Source organism: Anastrepha obliqua, chromosome 2, assembly GCF_027943255.1.
Source record: "Anastrepha obliqua isolate idAnaObli1 chromosome 2, idAnaObli1_1.0, whole genome shotgun sequence".
In the NCBI taxonomy this organism is placed as follows: domain Eukaryota; kingdom Metazoa; phylum Arthropoda; class Insecta; order Diptera; family Tephritidae; genus Anastrepha; species Anastrepha obliqua.
In genome coordinates this window covers 52,100,588-52,114,369 of record NC_072893.1, presented here as the reverse complement: position 1 = coordinate 52,114,369, position 13,782 = coordinate 52,100,588, and the positions used below count along the sequence as shown (strand labels likewise).

Sequence of the window (13,782 nt, the reverse complement as noted above, 5' to 3'; positions counted from 1 at the left end):
GCACTCTTTATTGCCCTATTATGGAGAGATTCAAATTCAAATCACTCAAATGCCAGAAGTTCACTGATATTTGCGAGAAGTTGAGAAACTATTATAATTCAAGCGTATTGAAAATTTAGGCAGATGGGCAAAATAGATTAACGAAACCAACGCAAGACTGGAGTGGAGTGAACAAGGAAAAAGGGGGAAAAATACCCGTATTACAAAATTTCTAATTTATGTTTTGTTAGTGCGCTTGTTAGTATCTATGCTTCCTCTTGTTTCGTTATGCGCATTGGCGTCGCATCCAAGTATTAAAAGCAATCTACACTTCTCGCATTATTCTACCAGTTTGCGGACTAAATCGGGAGGTACCTGAGTTTCATCCTCTGGTAAATATCCTTATGCCAGCTCAACATTTCGTTGATATCCTCTGATGCTAATTGACAGGTCTCTAGATGAAAGCTCGGTCAGACGTATGAAATTCATATTACTAGTCAATTCCATGCAGATTCTGCGATTATCACATCTGATGCCCCGTATTACTATATTATTGTTTGTTACTGCTATCGACCATTTTCTCCAGGAGCGTTCAGGTCTGTGGCTAGGCTGACGATCTTGCTATCATCGGAAGAAACCAACATGTGCTTGCCGACAACGTGGTGAATCTAATTAACAAAGCAAAGCTAGTTGCTCTAGAAGTCAATATCGAAAATACTAAGTACTTGGTAAGGTCGCGAAGCAAAGCTCGTTAGCACGTCATGGACGTGCAAGCTATAGATCTATAGAACCCTTATAAGGTCAATAGCAACGTGTGGATCTGAAACATGAGTCTTGACGAACTATCTCTGGTGTTTTCCATTTCAACTCAACTCCTGTCAAAATAATGAGACACATATTTTTTTGATCGCCCGAAAAAAATGTTTTTCAATAAATTCGGCAATTTTGTTTTTCGGCTCAAAATCGATTTTTTTAATTATATAATTTTTTTTTTAATTACTCATAACTAGTCAAAAATGAACCGATTTTAATGATTCTAGGTTCAAAATGATCGTCATTACTTGCACGAGCGACTTCGTGTACAAAGAATAGCAAAAAAGTAGTTGAAATTTGTTTATTTTGCGAAAAACAAAATGTGCGAAATTTTTTCGAAATTCCATATTTCAAATGTGTACTTTTTTTTCCAAATCAAGAGGACACCTCAAACTTCAATTGTGCTGAATGCTCAGTTGCTAAAATCAGTTGTTTTTGAGTAATGATTTTTTGAGTGAAAAACCTGTTTGAACTGCTCTTTGAATATCGATTCGAACTGTTCATATTGTGTGATATAACAAAGTACAGTAAGTGTTTTATAGTTTTTTTATTCTAAGATGCTGTGTTGTTAATAATATTTCATCTACATAAGTCATGGAAGAGGAATATTTTCCACTTTACGTACAATAAGTGTACAGCATTGGCATACCTCGAGCTGTAGACGCTATGATGATGATGATGGTGCTTGTTCGTTACTTTAAAGAAAATTCTTGCAGCATGGCGATCTGCTGGGATAATCGCTATTTCATAGCGCAGAGAAGATGATACAAGTCGTTGCATTTGTTTGAGTCTATTTTACGCGATTTCATAACATTTCAAGAGCACGTCCGGTAAGAAAATCATCTTCCATCCACTGGATCGGATTCACGATCCCTAAGCTTACATTATACAATATATTTTATGCCTCAAATGCATGAAGGGGTTAGCTTTGACTCGAGTTCAAAAGAAATTCAGATGCAAATTTTAAAAACGCCTATGACAGATATTATTCTTTGGCCTCTTTTATCATAAGCCGGTGTCGGAAATTTGTTACTTTTTCTTTTTATGTTGAACAATGAATTTGCCGATTCCTTACACTAAGCATCAGCGGCCGTCTAATATACATATCAGGTCAATGGAATATCAGAAATTAATACTGGGAATTAAACAGGAAGTGGATCGACATTCCTATATTCAATTCGCTTATCACAAATATCCGGGAACTCCTGACATTATTTTTTGGATTTCTTTTATAAAAAAAATTGAATCTAAGAAAAAATCGAAGACACTCCTGTTTTAGCTCAACATTGGCATAGCCTATCACTCATTTAAGAAAATAAAGCAAGCAAATTTCAAAACAAAAAAAAAGAAGATCAATTGAATACTGAGAGCGAAAAGATAAGTTCCTGCGCAGGTCATTAGTCAACATCCGAAATCACTTTCAAAAAGGAGAAAATAATATTCACACTCCTAGAGCGAAAGTTCTGAAAGAACAAAAAAAAAATGCATGGGACTACGCATCCTACAACCAAATTTGCTTTTCGCGAACACACACATTTCTTGAAGCTTTCCCAAATAATATACAACAGCCACTTGAAAGATAATGCAGGTCTATCTGCGAGGCCACAATTGGTCGCTGCATTTATCTCTGTTTATGTGTGTGGCTGCTCTGCTTACATGCACATCTATGTAAGTGTGGCGCTGTAGAAGTATGAAAGTATACGGGAGTCGTTAATGATAGTCCCGCTATCCCAACACGGCAACTACGGTTCGCTGAAAGCGCAATGCCACATTGAGGACGGTGACGTTGACGTTAGCAGCGCATTTCATAGATAACAACCATCGGCAATGCTACAGCTAAGCTCTGAGTTTATATTTAGGTGTGGACACCGGGTATCGTTCACAGTTCCAATAGAATTGCCTCACAAGCTCGAACCGTTTTGCATTAATCTAACGGATTTTGTGTTTTCGCCACGTATAAAAGTAAAAGTAAAAAAAAAAAAAAAATAGCTGAGAGAATTTCCAATTCATAGACAATCCAGAAAGTAAAACCAACGGCAGGATGAAACTAGAAATACAAAATGAGCCACCGCAATACCTCAATGAGCAATTCTTCAAGGCTGCCCTGGAAGATGGCCTGCGTGACATGCGTGTCGATATAAAGAAAATCATATTCGCCGAATCGAATGGGGGCGGTGAGAATTATTGCAGTAAAATATATCGCGCAAAAGCTTTGTATAGAAGTAGCAAACGTCAATTGGACGAAGAGTTGGCGTTGATTGTGAAAAGTATTGCGATAACTCCGGCCACACAGTTCCTGGAAGAATTGGCGGTATATTTGCGCGAGAAGATTTTCTATTTCGATGTGCTTGGACGGCTGGAAGTGCTGATAGGGGATGGCGCGAAATTTGGACCCAAGTGAGTAGAGGATATCGTGGCTAATAGACTGTAGTTTGATTGAGATATTTTGGGTCAAAAGTGGTTGAATTAGTAACGAGTAGGGGAGGCCAAATTCAGCACGGATCGAACTTAATATAACTGCGCAAAATTTCATTTGGACTGGCTGGAAAAATTTCATTTGGAATCAAACAAAGTCTTAGACAATGAGAGTTATAGCTTGTAACATCAGACGAATGCACAAAAATTAGGCTTACATTTAAGAAAAGTAGGCGTGGTGTTATCCGATTTCAATAATATTTATGACGGATTTAAATGAGTTGAAGAGCAATAATACTTGAATCAAGTTCGGGCGAGTTTTATTAAGTCGTTATCGAGAAACAGCCTATTGGTGGGTGTGGCGCCGCCCCTTTTTCTAAATTTGTACCAAACTTGGAATTTTGTTTAGTTCGTAATAGAGATATTACGTTTTTAAAATATATGTTTTAATTACCGTTATATGACAGGTGGGCGTGGCTATTGACCGACATTGCCTATTTCAATACAATTGGATCAAAAGTACGTGAGCTCAAGAGTAATATAGGTATGCAACCAATTTCATTCAAATATTTACACTTAAGCTGTGGTGCGCACGGACAAATGACCGTATAGACATGACTAAATTGACTCCCCTCATCATTCCGAGCGTTTTAATATGTCTCTCCCTCTACAGGGTCCGGCACTCGAAGTGTAACCAATTAAAAAGGCCATAATTTTGATTTGGAAAATTACTTTTATTCAATTCATAGAGAGAACGTAGGTTTGAATCTCAGTGAAACACCAAAACTAAGAAAATCATTTTTCTAATAGCGATCACCCCTCGGTAGGCAATGGCGAACCTTCGAGTGTATTTCTGCCATAAAAAGCTCCTCATAAAAATATCTGCCGTTCGGAGTCGGCTTGAAACTGTAGGTCCCTCCATTTGTGGAACAACATCAAGACGCACACCACAAATAGGAGGAGGAGCTCGTCCAAACACGCAGAAAGGGTGTACGCCCCAATTATTATTATTATAATTCAAAGTAAAAAATGTGAGAAAATATTACAAAATTAAGAATTAATTTACTTTTGCTCGATATGACCACCTTTTGTCCTGATTATGGCCTTGAGACGGTCCAGAAACGAATCGCAAGCTGCCCGAATGTGACTTGCCGGTATTTTGGCCGATTCGCGGACAATGGCCTTTTTCAGCGTCTCGAGACTGGTGAATCTTTTAGTGTGGACCTTGCTCTCCAAAATGGCCCAAAGAGAATATTTCATCGGACTCGCGTCTGTGAATTTGAGAGCCATTGTGTGGACGTTATGAAGTTCGGAACGTTGTTTTTTAGCCATTCTTGATTCACTCGAGCTTTGTGAGACGGTGCCGCCGAGTCCTGTTGAAACGTCCATGGTCTGCGATCGAAGTGTTTGTCTGCCCACGGCTTCAGGCCAACCTGCAGAATACTTTCCCGATTATATTTCGCATTTACCTTGACGCCAGGCTCGATGCTCCAAACAATTGGAGAGCGCCCATTTGCGGTTACAGCGGCCCAAACCATTACCTGTGGCGGGTACTGCCTCCTGGTGGCCAATCGATGACTCAAATTCTTGTATGAACGGTCGGTCAAATAAACCCCATCGTTTTGGGAGTTTACGAGTTGCTCAATTTAAAAAATGTTCTCGTCAGAAAACACAATGTTCGGAAATTGACCGCTTTCGGCCAAGCGAAGCAACTCCTTCGCTCTCTCAAGTCTGACTTGTTGCTGCTTTGGTGTGAGATCATGCGACCTTTGGATCTTGTAAGGCTTGACTTTGAGATCTTTTTTTCAATATGCGATATTTTCAGTTCTTTCGCTATTTGATTGGCACGTCGATAGGATTTCGCTCAATTCGCTTCTTCACTTTTTGAAACATTTCACATGACGTTGCAGTCTTTTAATGACCACCTTCATGACGTCTCGCGATGCTACCAGTATCATTGTGACGAGTAATGGTGCGATAAAGAAACACTTTAGTTCTTTAAGGTGCTCCAGCTTACGAACAATCGCTGGTTGTGATTTTCCAGCCAAATATAATGCAATCACACCATTACGTTTGAAATCCATTACTGATTTTCTTTTTTCGCGTTTACTCTCGGCAAAATGCTTCTGTGCGCTTGTAAACAATACTCTGGACTGTCAATTAGCCAACTGACAGACAACTGATGCACGGGCATCAGCTGCGCGAGCGGTCTGAAGTTGGTTACACTTCGAGTGCCGGATCGTATAGTTCAGGTTTTCCTAGTAATTATTTTCTATACTATATGTCTATATCTATCCCAATTCCTTTATCTATCTCGTAACACAGGCGGCGTTCTTTTCATTTTTATTGCACTCTGAGCGAAGCGGTGTCCAATTGCCAAAAATAGTACTTGTACTGAACTACAAAGGAATTTCTTTCTCTAGTTCGAGTTTTTCCCCGTAGGCATATACAAGTTAAGGAGGTTAGAGTTAGTAAATAAGAGTAAGGTACATCCAATAGTTCCAGTCCTTTGAATGCTTATACTGTCTTTAAGGCACTGGAATGCGCTTATCCTGTTCAAAAATTATCTGTGGCTGAACTCCCTTATATATATATATATATATATAATTGGCGCGTACACCCTTTTTGGGTGTTTGGCCGAGCTTCTGCTCCTCCTCCTATTTGTGGTGTGCGTCTTGATGTTGTTCCACAAATGGAGGGACCTACAGTTTTAAGCCGATTCCGAACGGCAGATATTTTTACGAGGAGCTTTTTCATGGCAGAAATACACTCGGAGGTTTGCCATTGCCTGACGAGGAGCGACCGCTATTAGAAAAATGTTTTTCTTAATTTTGGTGTTTCACCGAGATACGAACCAACGTTCTCTCTGTGAATTCCGAATGGTAATCACGCACCAACCCATTCGGCTACGGCGGCTGAACTCCCTTACGTTGAGAAAAAAAGCTTGAGCTTGTGTGGGCACCATAATTTTGTATTTGTAGTGTACCCAAACACTACACTACCCTTCAGAGATGAAAAATATACCGATCCCAGGCAAATGTAACGGGTTCTGCTTAGAGGAGGTCAGTGGCAAAGGAGGTGCTCTGACGTATTCCTTTCTTATTCGTATAATACACACATTGTACTGGACCAACCCCGCTTTAGCTGCGTAATATGGAGAGAGACAATGTTCGACGGGTCCTTCACAAAGTAGGTCCCACATACTCATTGATTATATTAACAAAAAATCTGCAAAGGAGAAAAAATGTCTGCTCTCTTAATGTTTTCAAACCCAAAAGCAAGCAACGCATTCATATGGGGGAATATGTGTTTTCTGATAGCGGTCGCACCTTGGCAGACAATGACAAACCTCCGAGTGTATTTCTGTCATGAAAAAGGTCCTCATAAAAACCATCTACCGTTTTCGTGGAAACACATTAAGTTGCACACCTTAAATAGGTGGAGGAGCCCGGCCAAATCTGTAGCAGCGGATGTAACTGCAATTATATATACACATATATATAGGGGTTTTCAATAGGTGCGCTTCAACTTTTTTCCGATAGGGAGGGCGAACGACGCAATATTTTTTATTTTTCGCTTGCCATTTGTAAACTTCATTAGTATACATTTCATCATGGAACGCTACACACTTGAGCAACGATTGCAAATCGTGCAAATTTTTTATGAAAATAATCGTTCTGTTGCTGCTACTTTAAGAGCATTAGGGCCATTTTACGGTCCATTTAACAAGCCGTCCCGTTTTGGGGTTATGTGAAGTCATTGGTCTACAGTAACAAGCCGGCGACGATTTGTGAGCTCAGAGCCAATATTGAACGCGAAATTGCTGGAATTTCGGCCTATTTATGCAAAAGAGTGGTTGAAAATTGGGTTCAACGAATGGACTTCGTAAAACGTGAACGCGGTGGTCATGCAAAAGAAATCGAATTTCATACTTAAATGTATATGTTCAAACTCGATAATAAAAAAAAAAAATTAGTTAAAAAAGTTAAACCGTTTGTGTTTTATTCAAAAAAGTTCAAAAGTTGAAGCGCTCTTACCGAAAAACCCTATACTAGAGCCTAGATGTACTAACGTGGTACATATTGGATTTTAACAGTACATAGACCCGAGAGCGACCCTCTGTCACGGCGGATAAAATTGATGATTAATATGAGCAGTAAAACTCAAAGTATACACTACCGTCTTTGACTACAGTAATGTAGCTAAAGAGAAACCCAGAGAGTTTACTCATACTCGTATAAGAGTGAGTATGGCTGGTTGGTTAGTTGAAGTGATGATCCTCCAAGAATCCAATAAGCGCTTCTATACCATTTTGTTTCCATACCCTCGCTACCAACAAGTTTTAGGGAATATTCCTTTACGTTCATACCCAGTCTGTGCGATTGACCTATAACGTTGTTTACGTCTATATTAGCCAGCTCTTCGGGGTGTTCAGAAAGCGGTTTGCCAAAGATTAACTTCCTCGCCTTCCATAGGGCAGGACATTTACAGAGGAAGTGGAAGATAGTTTCCTTTTTCTCCCGTTGATTACAACTATGACAGTGTATATTTTGTTATGGATACCAATTTTGGCTACTTGCTCTCCTCTGGGCTAGAAGCCAGTTAGTACAGCCGTGAGTCTGCAGGCATCCCTTCGTTTCATATTTGTCAATGTTGTCCCTTGTTTGTGGCTGTAGGTGGGCCATAACGTGCTGCTAACTTTGCATGCCGTCTGAACTCTCCATTTACAATCCCCGATTCGCAGGTATTTTGATGAGATTGCATTCTTGATTTCACCCAGTGGTGTGAACTCCAATTCTGCAAGAATGTTATTCATGGCAGATCCCCTCGTGTCAGTTAATCTGCTTTTAGTATTTTCCTACCCTGCAGGGGTAGAGTGTAAACACTTGTTGACATTTGATGGCAGACAATTGTGCTAGCAGAAGCAGTGCAAATGGTCTAATTCCGATTGAGGATTTACTGAGTATATTCATTTATTCATTAATGTCTAACAAAATTCAGAACTGACATTTAAGATGTAAATTCAGAACAAATACAAATTTGCAATATTTAACATTAAAGACTGTAGCATATTGTATTTCTTACGACAGAAACTACGTATCTTGAGATCATTCGCATATGGCAGAAAATTAAAATTTCGATGCATCGATCGGTGCATTCTCTCATTTTTATTTTTTTTATTTATTTTTTTTTATTATTTTGTCTACATAAAATTATTAACTCAAAATATTTCCCTTCAGATGTTTCTACACCACCAGAGAACCCATACAGACCATTGTCTTCGATGACCTCACCCAGTATGGCTACAAATTGGCCAGCCGACAAAATGGACTTGATGAGGCACACTGTGTGGTTATACTGCAAAAATTGGGCAAATTCCATGCGACTTCTATGGTGTTGGCAGAAAAGGTTCGTATTGATTTGGGCGCGATGCCTTGCAGTTATTAATTAGATCGTAAATTGAATGCAGTCCATTTTAAATTACGCATTAGCTCTTGAGTTTGGAGCATTGCATTGCGGATTAAAGTGATAAGCAAAAAACAAAAAACAAAAAACAAAAAAAAAAAAAACAAGAAAAAAGCCCACATAAAACGTTCATCGTTTGCCAAATGTAAACAAGTTAAAATTTTAATTGACGCTGCTTCGATGATTAATGCGCAATTATTTAATTTCGTTTGATATGCATAAATATGGAAGTACGTAAACAATTTTTATATTACACAGTGTTGCAAATTTGAACGTTTTTTCTCAAATCGCAAGCAAATCGATAAGCGACACTAAATAGTAAATCTACGTTTTTAGTTGTTCATTATCACGTCAGGATTTTTTTTTTTAAGGACCGCAAATTTCAGTTAGAACCAGCATTAAAAAAATCAATAAAATTATATAACACAGAGATACACACTTACATATGTATATGCAAGTCTCAAATGAGAGAATAATGTCAAGAGAATGCAAAAATATATTCTTTCAATAACAAACCTTGACAAAAAATGTGTAAAACAATTATTTTTTTTTTGAAATTTTCGTCTTTCAATATTCGACTGTTTTTAACTTTTGGTTAACTAATGGGCGTCGTGCGTGACTACCATTCGGAGTACTTAGGTTCTGAAACATCTGCCGTTCTGAGTCGACTTAAAAGTTTGGTCTCTCCATTTGTGGAACAACATCAAGACGCACGTCACAAACAGGAGGAGGAGCTCGACCAAACACCCAAAAAGGTATCGGATTTTAAATTGAAATAAAACAACGGAAATCCGAATTGATTGGGCAATCTTTATTAGTTTTGTGTGGAACCTTTCATAACATTTAATTTTTGAGTATAATCGTTTTCAAATGTTGGCCGCAATTGCGCCATAATTCGGCCATCCGTAAACATCAATTTTGAATGACTCGCTGGAGCACTTCGGTCGTATCTCGTGAATAATCTTAGTAATGTTGGCTTCCAATGCCTCAATCGAAGGATTTAGACTTTACACACCGATTACACGATCTCGGTGGCCAATCCACTGGTCCGAAACGAGAGATAAATAGCTCACCGAAACGACGACGCTGTAAATTCATTGTTCCACGCGCTGTATGGTAAGTAGAGCCATCCGCCCTCATAATGAAACCAAATACTGTGGAGATCATGAGCTCAAATTTCTGCCCTCAAAAAGTCGTTTGTTCTAGTGCGATAGCGATAGCGATAGCCTCGTCTTTGAAGAAATATGGGCCGATGATGCCTCTAGCCCATAGGCCGCCAGAAATGGTTGTTTCAATGGATATAATGGCTATTCTTGAATGGCTTTGGGTTGCTCAGCCCAAATACAATAATTTTGCTTTTGACGTAGCCATTAAGACAAAAATGGGCCTCATCGCTGAACACCATAAATTGGCCTGAGCGCGCGATGAACATTTTTTACAGAGCGTCGATTTTCGTAATTCAATTGTACGATTTGTAAACGTTGCGGGGGCGTAAGTCATTCATGAGATGTAAAAAAATAGTGAAAAAAATTTTGTAATTAGTTTGACAATAATCTGTAAAAAAAACTAATAACTACCTTAACCCGTTCGTTCACCCCTTATAAGTTGACCTGCTCGACGGTAGAATGATGCTTCCCGAATACAAACTGGTGCGAAGGGATAAAATTTCTTTGTGCAATTATATGATTGTGCCGATTTACTAAGAGGAGCAAATAAAGCTCAATAAAATAGTAGAAATACCAAACTTTAATGAGGAAGTTGGGCTTAGAGAAATACTCTGAATCCATGAAGAGGGCACAACAGACCTTTCAGATAATAATGATACTATGAAAATTGTTAATTGGTCTTTATTACGAGAATAGCGAAGGACGAACATTTACAAAAAAAAAAACAAATCCTAAAAAATTTCCAAATTTTCTAACAAGAATTATTATGAAAAAAATTATATTTTTAAAACTCTTCACCTTCTTCTTTCATTTAATACCTATGTATATGAGGGGCCCGCATTAAGTACCCGTGATAGCAATGACGACACCATTTTTTTCAAAAATCTTCTTTTTATTTTTCAACATAGTCCCTTTTAGAAAAATACACTTCTCCCAACGCTTCGCCCATTTTCTAATCCCTTCAAAAATAGGATTTGTCGAACACTCCAAATACGCCTCTATCGCGGCGGTGACTTCCTTGTTTGAACTAAATTTTTTTTCCCGCGAGCCATTTCTTCATGTTATGGAACAAGAAAATGTCACAGGGAGCCAGACCGGGTGAATACCCGGCATTTCTTTCAGTTTTTTTGTGAAAGTGGTCCAATAACTCACTGTAGTACTATCCTGTAATTGTTCTTCCTTTTCCTAAAAAAATTCATGAGGATGATGTCGTTCGTATCCCAAAAAATCATCGCCAAGACCTTTCCAGCCGATGGGACTGTCTTCGCCTTCTTTGGAGCAGATACACCGGAAAAAACCCAGTGTTTTGATTGTTGCTTAGTTTCTGGTGTGTAATGATGAATCCAGGTTTCATCAACTCGACGCAAAAATTCCTTCGCATCACGTTTAAATTGCTCCAAACATTGCTTTGAAGTTAAATGCTGTAACCGCTTGTTGTCCGCCGTGAGCAATAGCGGACTTCATCATGTAAAACATTAATTGCCGTTCCGGTCGACACACCTATGGCTTCTGTTACTTCGCGCACTTTCGTTCGTCGATCAGCGAGAATCATGTCGTGGACTTTTTGAATTATTTCCTCGATAATCACGTCAGCCGGGCGTCCTGGTGGCTCCTCAACAGCGAAGCGTCCCCATAGACAGCATCCAACTTTGCTTTTATCTCCTCGCATTTTTCCCACCCAAAAACAAAAAGCGAGTTACCGAACGATACTACTTTTTCCATCTTAGCGAAAATCACGAAACATGTCGTCTTACTTGAATAGCTGCCAAATCCAAACTTTTAATCAGTCTGAAATTTGTTTTGCCGTCGTTTAATAGATGGCAGCACCCGATGCTAACACCAACTTCCCTCAGGAACGCCCTCTGTCATCAAACACGGGTACTTATTGAACCGCCCTCGTATGCCCATGTCTTATATTTTTATAGAATTAGGATAATTTCACTTAGCTCGGGTCCTAGGAAGTACCCACACAGATTCACTAGAACTAAAAATCTATTGGATCTCATTCCATTTGTGTGATTCTGTCTATGATAATCAAAATTTATTATCAAATTCTCGCACTTCAGGACCCCTCTGTTCGTGAACAATTCACCACCGGCATGCTAGACGAGCACTACATACGCACCAATGAACGCTTCATTGACTTCATGACACTCCAGTTGCGCACACTCGCCGATGTGGTGGCAAAGTGGCCTGATTATGAATCGATTGCCGTGAAATTGCATCGCCACTGTGACAATATCAAAGAGAACCTCGTAATAACGGGACAACCCACGCCTGGCGAGCTGACTGTGCTAAATCATGGCGATTTGTGGGTTAACAATTTCATGTACAAATACGATGCGAATGAGCCGACAAAGCCCATCGATGCAATATTCGTGAGTTACCTCAGCAAAAAGCCACTAAAAATGTAAATATAATTTTCGTTTTCGTTTGCAGGTCGACTTTCAAAACAGCTTCTTCGGTAGTCCTGGCTGCGATATAAATTTCTTTCTAAATAGTAGCGTACAGCTGGATGTGCTTGTGAATCGTCGTGACTTCCTCGTGCGCAGCTACTACCAGGCATTGCGTGATTCGCTCGAACGTATGCACTACGCACACATCCCTACTTTGTACGACATTGAAATGGAAATACGCGCTCGCGAACTGTATGGCTTCTTTTCGTCTTACGCTTTCTTGCCAATGGTGGCGATGCGCAAAGAGGATTCTGTAGACAATAGCATAGAAGCGTTGAGTAATCAGGAATTTGCGCGCAAGAAAGTGCAACTGATGTTCTCATCGAATCCACGCACCACAGATACGTTACGATATGCTCTTAGACGTTTCGATGAACTGGGTATATTCGATTGAGAAGCTACTAGAGGTGAAGAAGCTAAACAGGGGCGGCAGTTAGCCATTGGCTCATTTCATATCGTCGTTTTTTATTTTCATTATTCCATGCATTCCATTACCCGTATTTTTTAATTTTAATGTACAATATAATGTAAATTTTTATTATATAAAGAAGATAATATAGTTTTTGAGAGATGTTTTAACTTTCTAGGGCGGAGGGAGTGCAGGGAGTGCAGTGTTCAGCTTGGGTATCACGTCGATATGAGTGTAAGTTTGTTTTTTATTTGGTGATATAGAGTGACTCAATGTTGCAGGCGATAGGTGATTTTTATCCTCGACCAACTGCTTTCCCTAGGACTCCAAGGTCTCTATAGTTCAACCAGGCGTAGCATTGCTTTCGTAAAACGAAGAATGCCCAAGGCTAGATATTCACATACATATGTGATGGAACGCAGTCAATGACCGCTCTAGCGTCGCTACCAGTGCGAATCTCTGATAGCAAAGGCTTTTTCTAATAGCGGTGTATTTCTGCCATCGAAAATCTTCACATAAAAAATATCTGCGGTTCGGAGCCGGCTTAAAACTCTCTCTATTTGTGAAACAAGATGAAGACCTACGCCACAAATAGGAGGAGAGTTCGACCAAACTCTCAAAAAGAGTGTAAGCGCCAAATATACATATGGTATATATAATATATATATGTATATACATGGAACGCAGTGCCGTTATCTTCTAGGTACATTCAAATTAAACCAAAATTTTTATCAAATTTTTGATGACGTACTCTTTCAAAGGAATAACTCCCATAATCAAGTTAACAATAGTCCGCAAATATTGCCTGCACAAGTTTAGTGCAGCCACTGTGGGTCAATAATCCGATGCATTATTTAAAGAAAGAAGAGAGACATCGAAATATGAGAGCGCCAAGACCTCAACCTAAATATTTCGCTGCTTTCAGATCAGATTAGATTTGTGGGGGGTTGGACAAGTCCAGGCACTCAGTAAGGAGACCATCGTACTACACCCGGAAAGATTTCAGTAGAAAGAATAAAGAGATAGGAAAGATGAAATGTGGGTGGGTGGTAAGACGAAAAAATTAGTTTGAGGTCAC

At 39.3% G+C, this 13,782-nt stretch overlaps 1 protein-coding gene across 1 annotated transcript; it reads left to right on the top strand.

Moving 5' to 3' along the window:
• The first annotated feature begins 2,698 nt into the window (after positions 1–2,698).
• On the top strand, positions 2,699–12,840 carry LOC129237939 (uncharacterized). Its single transcript, XM_054872941.1, has 4 exons — positions 2,699–3,189; positions 8,448–8,616; positions 11,906–12,217; positions 12,279–12,840. Exons 1-4 carry the CDS (start codon positions 2,834–2,836, stop codon positions 12,687–12,689), a joined length of 1,248 nt encoding a protein of 415 aa, XP_054728916.1. The 5' UTR covers positions 2,699–2,833; the 3' UTR covers positions 12,690–12,840.
• Positions 12,841–13,782: the final 942 nt, after the last annotated feature.

Excerpts from the sequence above, each read along its gene's own strand:
- LOC129237939 (XM_054872941.1), top strand. The coding sequence starts at position 2,834 with ATGAAACTAGAAATACAAAATGAGCCACCGCAATACCTCAATGAGCAA. Across the intron at positions 3,190-8,447 it reads GGCGCGAAATTTGGACCCAA|ATGTTTCTACACCACCAGAG; the intron begins GTGAGTAGAGGA and ends ATTTCCCTTCAG. Across the intron at positions 12,218-12,278 it reads AGCCCATCGATGCAATATTC|GTCGACTTTCAAAACAGCTT; the intron begins GTGAGTTACCTC and ends TTTCGTTTGCAG.